The sequence below is a fragment of the Ostrinia furnacalis genome, unplaced genomic scaffold, assembly GCF_004193835.3.
Source record: "Ostrinia furnacalis isolate ACB-3 unplaced genomic scaffold, ASM419383v2 OfSCF0216, whole genome shotgun sequence".
Taxonomy (NCBI): Eukaryota; Metazoa; Arthropoda; class Insecta; order Lepidoptera; family Crambidae; genus Ostrinia; species Ostrinia furnacalis.
Window position 1 is genome coordinate 1,252,227 of NW_021130455.1, and position 14,449 is coordinate 1,266,675.

General features: G+C 35.1%; 1 protein-coding gene across 1 annotated transcript; it reads right to left on the reverse strand.

Annotated features, from left to right (window-relative positions):
* Positions 1 to 866: 866 nt before the first annotated feature.
* Positions 867 to 14,316, reverse strand: LOC114357040 (uncharacterized). Its single transcript, XM_028310465.1, has 2 exons — positions 10,671 to 14,316; positions 867 to 941 (listed from the first exon to the last, which is right to left on the reverse strand). The coding sequence occupies exon 1, from the start codon at positions 13,708 to 13,710 to the stop codon at positions 10,861 to 10,863; it is 2,850 nt and encodes a 949-aa protein (XP_028166266.1). The 5' UTR covers positions 13,711 to 14,316; the 3' UTR covers positions 867 to 941; positions 10,671 to 10,860.
* Between the last annotated feature and the right edge of the window lie 133 nt (positions 14,317 to 14,449).

Sequence of the window (14,449 nt, forward strand, 5' to 3'; positions counted from 1 at the left end):
ACAATATCGAATTCAACGTACGTTTTGTTATTCTCTTTTTTGGAACTAACCTTTTCATACTTGGTATAATATTGTTTGTTTAATATTTACTATGCAGTCGTTAGTACATTAGATTGTGGCAAAATCGCATGTATTACAACTCAGTAAGGAAATGCATGCCTGTGTCATGTCTCGGTGGACTGACGATCTAGCTACGGGACTATTCCCACCTCTCGTTCCCACCGCTGCAACTCCTGTGTAGCCTGGATCTACAGCTTGACCGCCAATAAAAACTCAACCAGTGTGTTGAATGTAATTGATTTGAAGTGCAAAAATTAATTTACTGTTTATACGGAACTCCGTGGATAGCTTCCATAGAGCATACTTTTCTTCTTTATGTTTTGATGACCGTCATCTTATTGTCAACTGATTCTATAGACGGGCGTAATAGCTTCTGGTGTTTTATTTGATGAAATATAATTCAGTTAAAAATGGAAGAAATATATTTTATTTACGCCCATATTTCAATACAGTGAAGGTCAAGTTTGTCCCGGGGTAAAGTTATATTCTGCACTGCCCATATTACTGTCCCAAAGCAGTGGTAGTGTTGGGACGTATAAAAGTGTTCTTACATACATACTTGCATAAATTTGATTTGAGTCCTCGAGAAAAGTTTTTATCCACTCTGTGGACGTCCTTTGGTTGATTCGAACGAAGCAATTGCGATTCCGGAAAACACATCGTGGAAATCAGTGGACGTTCTGTTGCTGAAATGATGACGAAAAGAGTTTCATAGGAATTGCAGTGTGGAAGGAAAGAAAGATGAAGGCAGTTTTAACTTCTTACCCGACTGCGCCAGAAGGAGGGTTGTGTTTTTTCACAAATTCAAATTCAAATTCATTTATTCACAGAAATACACGTCCATTAGATGTTTGTAAATAATCAATTTCGTTACAGTGTACCTTGCCATGACTGGCATGNTGTACTATCGCCAACAGTGTTAACTGACCATTGAAAGTCATGTCATCTCGTTCTATCGCAAAGAATCGCCATTTGATTAGAGCGAGAGCAAAAACGGAAAAGGATAGTTAACAGTGTGGGCGTGTGGACATAAAATTTTGAATTTTCAGAAATCAAATTATAAAAAATATATCTTATGCCATCCAGTCCCAAATAAGCAAATCTTGTTATCATAGAGTAGTGTTTCTATGGAAAAGTTTGTGCTTTGGAAATAGGTAGTAATAATGAATGTACAGTCACGGAATGAAAAGGTTCGTCAGTTTTCAAATTGATTCCTTCAACGAATCGCGAGCACATATTACCTTTTGAAACTATGTTACAGAATAATCTCGAGTTAGAGAAAACAATCTTTAACTGTTCGTCAATAAAGTTCAAAATTATTTAAATCAAAGTTGTTTGACGATTTATCTTGTCAAGAAGATTATTATGATTGATAAACTAAAACCTTCTTGTTGGTTCAACCTGCCATTATTAATTCTTTTAAATAAAAAAAACTATTGTCAATTGGTCAATGTCATCATTGCATTGCACTGACGGGATAGAAAAATAAACAAGCAAAACCTTATTCGTTAGCAAACGTCATATTTATTTAAATGTTAGCAGCACTGTTTCTTGCACTGTTATGTTGGCAGGTTTGACTCTTACAGTACCTAGTGCAAGCGAAAACCGACACTAAGGTGACGAACCTTTTTATTCCGCGACTGTACCTACCTAAGTATAGTAATAAAAGTTATTTTACAGCATTCAGGAAAGTGGATACCGTTGAATAAACATGGTGTATCATGTTTTACCCATACCAAAGAAGAATCTTCCTACTTTAATGGAGTCATCTACGAGTATGAAACTTGTGAACCAAAGATGTTCGAGATGAAGACACTTCAAAAGCCCTCGAAGCCTTTATGGTATACTTCAAACAGCCAAAATGGACAAAAGATAAATGAAATATGAAGTCAAAGAAGTTTTAAGTGATCCACAAGTTGCTGGAAGTTGTATGGGATTTGTATGGCGCAAACATGTATGAGTCAAGCCCTCTGTGTCCGTGTGCTCTCAACCCTTATAATGGCGGCGAAACAAGGGCTCGAAGTGTAAGGGTTGCCAATTTTAGTCAAAAAAGTATTTTTTTTCGAATGACCTTTTCGAGTTCGCGAGAATATTTGCACGTTTTCACCATCAATCTCTAATTTTTAAGTGACCCCTATGAAAACAAAATTCCCTACTCCTATTATGTGTGTTAAAAAAAAGGGATTGTTTATGAAAACGGGCAGTAGGCTAGTTTCCTAAAAAAACTTTTGGTCCGTCAATAACATTATCAAAAAATATTGTACACGTATATTTTTTTTATTTGTCAATCAAACAAGTAATTATTTTACGAAGTTATGATGATGCGTTGAAGTTCCGGGTGACGTTACAAAGTGCTACATTTTAAAGCACTTCTTGACGTCACGGGCCTTTTCTTTTGAACGTTGGTACGCTCTATTTCTCTCAATTTTCATTATTTTGAAAAAGTGAAAACTACGTGTCGAGTATTTTTTGATAAGTTAACTGACGGACTAATTCAAACTCTTGCTTTTTTACCCAGGAAACATCCCTATTTTAAATAATAATAGCTTCTATATTATTATTATGCTTCCAGTAAACTAATTGATGCCATCAAATTTAGAAGAAACAAAACATTTAACCAACAATGGACATTCTGACGTTAACCGATAGTTATTCTTCCATAATTAAACCGGTATTAACTTAATTACTACAAATGGTACGCGCCAATTAAAAATATTTTGTACAATTTCAATCGTTGGAATCTTGTTTTGTTATGGAATGTTCATTTAGGTAGCTATAATTAATTTTATTGAAAAGGGATTTGTATGTTATTGTGTAATTGTTTTAATTTACAGTAATTTAATTTCAAAGCTTTTCAGTTAAGTAGGATATTGTGCGTATTGAGCCGTGGGCAAAATATAGTTTTTATGATAATATCATTCTAGTCCCTATAGATAAGCGATGATGCTCAGAATATTTCCTTGAAAGTCTACTAGCAAGAACTGCATACCGTTGTGATATTGCGTTAAAAATATGCCATTCTCTTTCCCGCCCCCGACAGCCCTATAAACCTTATTGATACCCGGATACCCTATGACATGTTGTTTGACAATTGTCGCGTGGAGTGCCCTCGTCCCTCGACTTGATGACTTAGGAGGCGACACTTGTAATACTTTTGTCCCTTCTAAGAATATACAAAGTTCTACAAGGCCCTAAGATTGAGGTGGTTCGGGTTTGTGGGTTACGAGTTCGAACCCCGTTGTAAATGTTACCAGTATTTTTTTCTGTGATGTCTTTTTAAAGTTATAGATTATGTCATACCTGCTCTAGAATATCAATAGGAAATTCAAGTAATTGCCCGCCTATTGAGGTATCCTGTCTAACGACAGGTTTCACCTATCATTTTTCTCATTTCATTGCAAAATGTCATAATAAATAGCTGTATATAGTTGTAAATTGTGCCACTTAAAAATGTGGACCTGAAAAATCTGTCTGTATTTTTGGTATATTATTGGTTTCTCATCAAATAAAAATGTATTTACCAGTATTCCTTGTAAGCCTTCAGTAGGTACTGGTAATTATAGAACACTAGCGAACCACCCCGGCTTCGCACGGGTGCTAAGTATTCCCCTTGAATCACTCTCTATTAAAAAAAAACCGCATCAAAATCCGTTGCGTAGTTTTAAAGATGGAATTTTAAAAAAGATATTAGGTACAGACAGCAGAAAGCGACTTTTACTATGTAGCGATGAAAGAAACTTGACTAGGTAGGTACAAATTCAAAGAAGGCTTGGCTCAGACACTGTTTTCAGCTATGACCAATTCTATTGAGGTGCTAATCGAGAATAATTAAATTCTTTTAATTTCTCAGCTGTGAACCATCATTTACATACCGGGAAGTCGGTTTGCTCACTGACGAGAAGTTAAAGTTTCTGATCTCTATTCAAGAGCTGAGGAGTCAGGAGTTGTTAATTTCAAAGGCGAATTTATCAACAAGTGCTGGTGAAACAGACACCTCCTGGTTCAAGTTACTGTCTTATTAAGATTTTAGCTGCTGTTATTATATATTTAGCGTTTAACTTAGTTCCTGAGGATGCTTTTGGGATGCCAAACGTCAGCGAGACTTCGAATGTGCTTCAGGTTTGAATGCTCTGTCACGTCATAATATGTCCATGCCCATGTCATCCGTCCCATGCCTCAGGCACTGACTCATTTAAGTGATACAACGTAGACATAGGTCTACGTTGTATAGTACATCTATAGAGATGTAATGAGATCTACGTTGTAGCAGTCAATTGTGATTTGATGTCAACTGTAATACAAATTGTACAGTGGGTCAAATTTTTCCGGTCCGGTCACAGTTTGATGAGAGCGAAAGAAAAAACAGAAATGGGCAGCCTGTTTTCACCATCAATCCCTAATTTTTAAGTGACCCTTATAGTAACAAATAACAGGAATTTTGTTTACATAGGGGTCACTTAAAAATTAGGGATTGATGGTAAGAACGGGCAATAGCCCACTGGGTAAGTAAATAATATCCAATAAAAATATTTTAAAGAATTTTTGTGGTTCGCCATACATTTGTAAACTATGCAAAAAATTCACACACCCATCAAAACCAAAAACGTCCAAAAAACTAGACTTTTTAAACATGCACGAGTCCAGAATTAGTCTTGGTTAATTTTTCTAAAGAAAACACAGCGCACCCGTACAAAAATGGCGGAGCAAATATTCATTAGCCTGGATACCCGGGGGCACCCGGCCCTACGAGGACGATGTTGTAGGTAGAAAGAGAAAAACGGGCTTTCCAAGAAACGTCCACGTTGCTGGAAAGGCGTTGACGGGGATTGTCAACGGGGAATAGTGAACATTTTGTTCACTGTTCCCCGTTAACGTTAAATTACTTACCATCAGGTGAGATACAGGCCAAGAGCTTCCTCGTTGTGGATAAAAAAAAAAATTGGCTACCCCATTACGTTCAAAATAAAATCCTAATATAACGGGGATTAATGAACTTTTTAGTTCATTATTCCCCATTATAAGCTCCAATTGGCGTTAACGGGGATTAGTGAACAAAAAGTTCACTATTCCCCGTTGACGGGGATTGTCAACGGGGAACAGTGGAATAAGCCGCCGGAAAATGGGGCATGAATTTTAAAAAAATTGATAAAAATTTTAATGTTTTTTAAGAGTTATTTCATTTTCTTATCTACGAGGACGATGTCATAGGACGAACGAGGAAAACGGGCTTTCCACGAAACGTCCACATAGCTGGCAAGTGGGGCGTGGAATTTAAAAAAATAGATAACCTTTATTAATGTTTTTTAAGAGAAACGATTTTATTTTCTTCTACGAGGACGATGTTGTAGGAGGAACGAGGAAAACGGGCTTTCCACGAAACGTCCACATAACTGGCAAATGAGGCGTGGAATTTAAAAAATAGACAAGTGTCTTTAAGAGAACCATTTTCTTTTTTTTTTCTTTTTTTTGTTACAACACAGAGGTCTTTAAAATAAAAAAAAATAGAAGATGCAAAGCTTGTTTTGTGCGGAAATTACGCTCATATTCATAAGCATTATGATGTCTCACAGTGCGCGTGGACGCACAGGGTGACACACGAACTAATCACAGAGCTCTATTCAAAGCTGTGCGTTCGATTTGGTGCTTCATTTATCGTTTGTGAATACGGGCGTTAGTGACTTTTGTCTGTACTAAATGCTATGCATCTGCTGAAAAATGGCCTAAAGCTATTTCCACTACCACCGGTCCTGCGCTGCCCGCATCCAGCTGCTTTTGCATTCACCAGGTAGTCGGTTCACTGAGTGGTAGACCCATCTACACTTCGTATTCCGATCTGCAGTACTCGAGGACTTTCTTTTTATCCTCAACAAGGAAGCTCTAGGCCTGTATCTCACTTGTATCTCTTTTTACCCCAAACATCATTAGTTTTACAAGCTATGTGCCCCGCCGACTGCCATTGGTTCTCTTACATCATCATCATCATTATTTCAGCCATAGGACGTCTATTGCTGTACATAGGCCTCTCCCAATGATTTCTATATTGACCGGTTGGTAGCGCATGGCCTTCCTGCTATCTTGTTAGGTCGTCGGTCCATCTTGTGGGTGGACGTCCCACGCTGCGCTTTCCCGTACGTGGTCTCCACTCTAGAAGTCCAGAACATTGTGGCCATCGACTTTTAGTTCTGCGTTCTATGCCCTGCCCATTGCCAAGTTTGCGAATCTCTCGATCGGTTCTCCTACGGATTTCCTCATTTCGATCAAGTAGGGAAACTTCAAGAAATCCTTAAAGTGAATATTAGCTACAACATCATATTATAGTATGATGAGCCTACCGAGATAATAAGATGCTGCCCATATCTGCAGATGTGATCTTTGTATTAAAATCGGCGTACGTCGGCGGAATATGAACAACTATGGTGTTTTACTGAACTAACACTGGCACGTGGCTTTGTCTGTCTTGAACAATCCTGTATTCAATTCCCTACTGAAGCAATTTATATGCAGGTTTAAAAAAAAATTGGTCTCAATATTTTCAAAATCTTTCTTTATTTGCATAATTCCAGGTAACTTTTTATCCACAACGAGGAAGATCTTGGCCTGCATCTCAAAGTGAAAGTGATGATCAGGCCGAAGGTGGAAGCGAGCTTCATCCGGAATCCTCAACCATAGAGAAACTGGCTATTTTTCTTCTAACTGCCGAAACACAACAATGCTGTTTTAACATTGTTATGGCGACACTTAGGTAAGATGGCGGTAGTTAGCCAGGCGGACTTAGAACAAGCCCTACCACCAACCAAACCGAACTGAAAAATGTTGAGTAACGCACGTATTCACAAACATTATGAGGTCTCACAGTGCGCGTGGACGCACAGGGTGACACACGAACCAATCACAGAGAGCCATTTCTATTCAGCGCTGTAGGTTCGATCGTTTGTGAGCATGGGCATGGGCGCAAAACTTTTTGCAATGTGTTTTTTTTCTAAGTGGATTACTGGTATTGCTGGTATTGCCTTTTAATTTTGTATGAAGAGTATAATAAATCTTAGAACAATAAATACTAGTTAGTTAAATTATTTCTACAAGGTGCTTAAATTAGAATCGCGTAAGTTTAGCGTTATTTCCAATTCAAACAAGTGTAAATGCAAATGGATTTGATTCATTTACGGAATCCCATTGAATTTAAAACCTTATGCTCTTGCAATAAGAACTAGGTGCATATCTTTACAAATTTAAGACCAGTAAAGCATTATTCTCTTGTAAGCTTTATCAATTTAAAATGTAAATTAAATTAGAAAGTGGACATATTCGTACCTAGTGCAAATAAAATAGTTATACAGAAAAGTAGGTATATTTCTAATTTCAAAATAAAGGCTGGGTTTCACCATCTTACTTTAATAAAGTTAGATGGTGAAACCGTCAAAAATCTGTCAAACTCCATACAAAAAGCATCGGTTACGTTTATTATATTTACCGTTAAAGTTAGGTGGTGCAACTCAGCCTAAGAAATTTTGCGGGCGCTACAAATTCATGAATATAGGATCAGTGAAAGATTAAAAAAAAATTCAAAAACAAATTCTTCTTGCGTCAAAGAGTACCATTCATCAATCCACACAAACTTTCACATTTAATTTATACTATAAGACGGTAATTGAAAGTAGAAATGATTAGTAGGTCTATACTAACAAAGTGTTGAAAATTATAACGTTATACGTTATAACTATACCAACTTGTTAAAGTTAGCGGCTCGCTTTCAACATAATTCGGCAGGTGGTCATTTTCTTATTACGGGACGGCTTCATGCATTATGGAGCCAGTTTATACAGCGCTGTGTGGGAGTTGAGCCATTTTACTTTAGTGCCTTTAATTAGGTAATGGGTGGTGTAACATAGTTGATACTTTTATTTTTGGCGTAATGGAATATTTAGAGTGGTAGTGTAACAGTCTCTTAATTAATATACGAGTAGGCCGACAATATTAACAGCGTTTTAAAAGATAAGGAGATATTTTTAAAGTGCCCATTATGGGCTATCTTCTTTTACTATTTTTTAACGTTTATAAGTGCCAAAATACTGGTCAAAATAAGTATTTCCTTTTGTTTACAAGCAATATCAACTAGCATAAAAACAGTACATATTTAATTGTACTTTAAATGAAATAAAACCGCTTACACGATTATAGCATGTTATTAAAAAACAACTTATTTAAAACTCACATAAATCACGCGACAGTATTTAAATACTAATGAACATGATTTACAGCATGTTGCATAAATCGGCCCACAAAAGGCGGTATGCAAAAGAGCGGCAGGACATAACTACCGACTATAAATCCAATGTGATTACTAAAACGTATGTAATTTTTTATTTATCCTTCCCATATTTTTCGCGGATCTGTCCCCAATTATTCTTTTTATAACTCAATTTTTGATATTTGCATAAGTGAAGCATTCTTGGGAGTTGTTAGCTGTTATTTATTTTGCATAAACCGATTCTTGAGGTCTTTATTTGGATGTAACGTTTTGTGCTGCCGAAAATTTTGAAGTTTCGATTTTTACATAAATATAGCTTATTACTCATGTAAAGTTTTTTAAATGTAATAATTTGTGTATGGGAGCTGTATTTTTAACCATAACGGGGAAGCTTTGGGGCATGCTTCTTTCCATGGAAAGTGATCATCAGGCCGAAGGTGGAAGCGAGCTTCACTCGGAATTCTCAACCACAGACGAACTGCTTCTCTTAGCTCCAACTGCCAAGAAACAAACATGATGTTAACATTGTTGTTAAAGTTACAGACTTTGATACGGTGGTTTAACTAAAGTAAGTAGGTAGGTACCTAGACGAACTTTTAGCAAGCTCTATAACCGACCAAATGACATTGGGAACTTTTTGCCCCACTTTTCGAAAAGTAGCGGACACAAACGAAACCTATCACAGATACATACTAATATCCAATGAATTTCCGTGCATTTTTTTTTTCTCTCTTATATGGGAATATTGAGAAAATGAAGTTTTAATATTTTATTTTATTTTACATTTAGGTAACATTTTTGACGACCTCCGTGGCGGAGAGGCGCACACACTGGTTTTCAAGGTGTGCCGGGCCAATCCTGAGGTCCTGGGTTCGATTCCCGGCCGGGACAATATAGAAAACGATCTTTTCACATTGTCTCTGGTTTGGGTGTGTTGTGGTTCGTCGTTCCCGATTTCCATAACACAAATGCCTTAGCTACTTATTTTGGGTTGGAGTAATATATGAGATGTTGTCTAATATTAATTTAAGTATTTATAATATTTTATTTATTTATATTTTTTATTTATTTATATTATATTATTTACTTTTATTGGTTACTCTGCAATGCCAAACAACATAACATGTAAAAATATCAAATCATTTTAGACAAATATATTTTCAACTTAGACTCGTCATATCTCAGAATTCCCATATCTCACAACATAGCGCTTTAAGTGAATATACCTAAAGTATAAAGCTTTGAAATAAAATACGTTTCATCTTTGTCCGCCGTGGGGCATTTTCTCATATTAAAGTTCCCAATGTCCTTTAGCAGGAAATTGGCCCCCGCTGGGAATCTAATCCAGGACCTTCAGGTGGTCTTACAACTAGACTACATTTTAAGAAAATACTTTGTGAATTCGAAAGAACTTCCTATCTTACTGTTTATGTAACAACAGGTTAGTTTTATCGACATCTCAACTATTTTTTATTTTTTGGACAACCATGGATATTTTACAATGTAGTTAGCTAGTCACAAGTTAGAAAAAACTAGATGTAAATATTTATTATAAATCATTAACCGTAATAATTATTTTGACATTCATCAACTTAATTTGACATAATAGTACTTACTTTTTAAAAGTATTCCAAGTCCTTCTAACCTATTATTTAACTTAATAGAGACGTAGTCGGCAGTATTTCTATTTCATTACATTCTAATAGCCGTACAATTTTCAATCTGGCATTTTAACGGTTGGCCACTACGAAGACAATTAAAAATAAATTAAGCGCGGGAAACTTGACGTGCCGAACAAAATGGCGGCCTTATGATTTTTATTGCCGCCGTTTCTGTATTTTTACACGGAGAACTAGCTTTTCAATTACACTAGTGGTTCAAAAGTGCTTGCTTTTATGGCAGGATGGGCCGGTTTTAAAATGTTTTTAGGCATTTTATGGGTTAAGCTACTGTTTTTACTTTAAGTAATATCATTAAGGCGTAAAAATCTAAAGTAGACAATTTTGTTTTTAGAATTTCGTTTTCTTAAAAGTATTTAAGAGTAATGAAAGGCAATAAGTAAAAGGTCAATATTATAATTCATACTGATTGATCCACTAGTTTCATTTCTTGATAAAAAGTAGATTTTATTTCTCATAGAACATCTATCTACAAATAGGTATGTATCTACCAGCACCATCTCTATAGTAGTAAAATAAACAAACAACTTGAAAAAATCGAACCGCCTAAGGCGGGAATCGAACCCACGAACTTTCGCTTGCTGGGCGATTTTTTCAAATTCAAATTCAAATTCAAATTCATTTATTCACAGAAATACACGTCCATTAGATGTTTGTAAATAATCAATTTCGTTACAGTGTACCTTGCCATGACTGGCATGTGAAAGTTAATTAGGAGAACATGTCAAAATATTAATAATCTTATGAAAAGTCATTTGATAAAATCATAACAATGTCAACAATCCAATTATACTAATCATTACAATTAAATGTCAATTACATAAAATAACACACAACCAATATTAATACATAAAATTTCACAATTATTTAATTCTAAAAAAACTCATTTACAGAGTAGAAACATTTATCGAGCAGCCACTTGTGCAATACATTTCTAAATTCAGGCATAGAAGCTCCCTGTATATAAGCTGGCAGTTTATTGAAAACTCTTATAGCCATACAAAATACATTTCTTTTATATAACGTTAAATTAATTTTGGGCAAATACAATCTGTTCTTGTGGCGAGTAGTCTTTTCTAATACCTGTTCATGCGTCTTAAAATTATCAGGATGTTTTTTTACAAATAGGCATAATTCCTTGATATATAAACATGGCAATGGCAATATTTTTAATTTTTTGAAGAGTGGCTTACAACTATCTCTATAGCCTGCCCCACACATCGCACGCATGCATTTTTTTTGTATTTTAAATACTTTTTCGGAATCAACAGAGTTCCCCCAGAGAATAATTCCATAATTTAGTATAGAGGAGACATAACCGTAATATGCCGACATCATTGCTTCATTGTTTGAAACGTATTTTAATCTTTTTAATACAAATACAAATCTGTCTAGTTTATTGCACACATTATCGATATGTGGTTTCCAAGTGCAGTGTTTGTCGAGAATTACACCTAGAAATTTAGTTGTTTCGACCTCATTGATAGATTTATTTTGATAATGGATATTTAATTTAATGTCTCTCGATTGAGTTGTCTTAAAATGTATCCTATTTGTTTTGTCAATATTTATTTTCATATTATTACTATCTAACCATGTCATCAATGTTTTTATTGTGTTGTTTATTTCAGTTTCAAGATCATAAGTTTTATCTGCTTTAATTAATATAGTCGTGTCGTCAGCATAAAGTAAACATTTGTGTCGTATTGTGTCGGGAAGATCATTAATGTACAATAAAAATAATATTGGACCCAAAATGCTTCCTTGGGGGACTCCAGTATCATTTATCACACAGTCAGAGAAAAAATCCTTTTTATAAAAATTCTGTAATCTATTTATTTTAGTACATTGCATTCGGTCACTGAGATAACTTGTGAACCAGTCATTTGCAATACCACGAATTCCATAACTGTGCAATTTATTTAATAGTTTTGTGTGGTTTACAAAGTCAAACGCTTTACTCAAGTCTAGGAAAATTGCCACTAAGGGAACCCCGTCGTTGATACTCTCGGTGACATATTTCATCAAATTAAAGCAGGCAAGTGTTGTTGAGAAACCTTTTCGAAATCCGAATTGTTCGTTTTTTAAGATTTTTTCTCTGGTTATATAATTATACAGCCTTTCAAACATCGCCTTCTCAAAAACCTTCGAAATAACCGGTATGAGTGTTATTGGTCGATAGTTGTTTAAATCAGATCTATCGCCTTTTTTGAAAATTGGATTTATAATACTGCGTTTAAGTTGCTTTGGGAATAAACCTTGTTCAAAAGACATGTTGATTAGGTAACTAAGTGGGCTACTAATAAGTTGTGCCACTCCTTTCAATATATCGGTCCGTATACCATCGTATCCAAATGACTTACTGTTTTTAAGCGATCCTATAATTCTAATAATTTCGTGTGTATCGGTGGGTGTAACGTAAAAGCTGTTGTGACCGCGTTTACTATTATGTAAGTTAGATGAACCATTCGTGCTGTTATTCAACGGTGGTTTATTAGTCAGTTCAATAAAATATTCATTAAAGACTTGGCATAAGTCATTTGGATTCGTAAAGATTTTATTGTCTTTCTTAATTTTTTCTAAGTTTTCTCTAGGAAGATTGTTGTTGGTATTATCTTTTATCACCTGCCATGCTGCTCTACATTTATTGACGCTTTTATTAATGTAATGGCTATTAACCAATTTTTGAGCTTTGTTTAAACATGATCGTAATAATCTATTGTAATTTTTATATCTAATTCTGTTATCGTATCTGTTATTGGACGAGTTTATGTATGCTAGATATAGATTCCTTTTTTTATGACAAGATTTTCTAATACCTTTTGTTATCCACGGAAGCCCGACTTTTCTATTAGAGTATTTTTTCCGTATGAACGGAAAACAAAGATCATAGAATAGTAAAAATAAATCGTGAAACTCTTTGAAGGCCTCGTCTAAATTATCCTTCATATAAACATCTGAAAATGTCAAAGCTTTTATGCATTCCCTAAATTTAAAAATATTATGTTTTGAATAATCTCTATGATCCTCGTACCAATATGGAATGTCGTTTGCTGCTTTGCATTTGGTTTTAAATGAAAGAGTCTGTGCAGTTTCATGATCTGACAATGCCAAATAATGGATATTTCCCTCTGCATTTTTTATATTACATGCTATTAGATCTAGGCATGCTAGTCTTCTAGTGGCTAAATTAATATTAAGGTACATGTTGTGGTTTTTTAGAATTGAACTTAATTCTTCTGAGTATTTGTTAGCTTTTAACATATCTATATTCCAATCACCACAAATAACAATTTTCTTATTACTATTTTTCTTAACGATGCTGTGTAGTAACATTGTGAGCTTATCATAGAATACGTTAACATTTCCAAAATTAGGTACCCTATATATGCATATTATAATAAGTTTTAAGTTAATTATTTCGATACCACAGCATTCAAATGATGACTGGGATGCTAGATCCTTTGTTATTTGTAGTTCTTTAAAGTCTGTTATATTTTTCTTTATTAGGATGCACGTGCCCCCTCTCTTCTTGTTGGTTCGACAATAGGTAGCTGCTAATTTGAAGTCCCTGAATTGTATATTGCTTTCATGACCTTTTTTCAAGAAGGTTTCACTCAGGCATATTGCTTGCACGTTCAAATTCTTTTTTTGTTGTAACTCTTGTAATGCCATTTCTATTAAGTCTCTTTTTTTGAGTACCGATGCGATGTTCTGATGCATAATTACAAAATCATGTATTTGTTTCGTCTCGAAAAAACATTTTTTCTGAGACCTTGTCAATATCCTTTTTATTATGGCATAATATGTCGTTTATCAGTTGATTCAAATCCGTAAATATTGTTGACATTCCATAGTTGTTTACTTGGCCTGATCGGTGATAAAACATGCTATGGTCATAGTTAAGGTTTAAGTTGGAGTCCAATATGTAGGCATATTCATGCATGAGGTTATCTAGATGAAGCAAATTGTTGAAGTTTTCAATCCTCCAGTTTAGCATGTTTGCGTAAGGATGGTATTCAAAAGTTGGGAGACATATAATTATGTTAGTGTGAGAAATTTCCTTAAGTGTTTCTCTTATGTAGAATACGAGGTCGATGTTATTATGTGTTCGCTTAAAATCATCCTTTCCAATCATTATAAGACAAAAGTCATCCATAGTGAAGGTTTTCAGTTTTTCATTAATTCCGTTGAGTAGTAGTTTTATTCCGCATCGGGGTCTGATATAATGGCACACTTCAAAGTTTTCCAACTGGTCCCTTGCAATTGAGTGTATTTTATTGGTATTATTAGCGCTTAGTATACATATTTTGTTCGATCGGTTTATTTTCGGCTGTGGGGCGCCACCGTCAATACCGGATCGCTGGTTCAGATTTTTGCCATGTTGGAAACCATATAGTTGAACGATGGTAGCGCCCCCCTGTCATTGAGTTTGGTGGGACAGTTCAGCGTGGGTCATCTA

What these genes read in the sequence shown, in the direction of transcription:
- LOC114357040 (XM_028310465.1), bottom strand. Translation starts at nt 13,710, where the DNA reads ATGCATCAGAACATCGCATCGGTACTCAAAAAAAGAGACTTAATAGAA.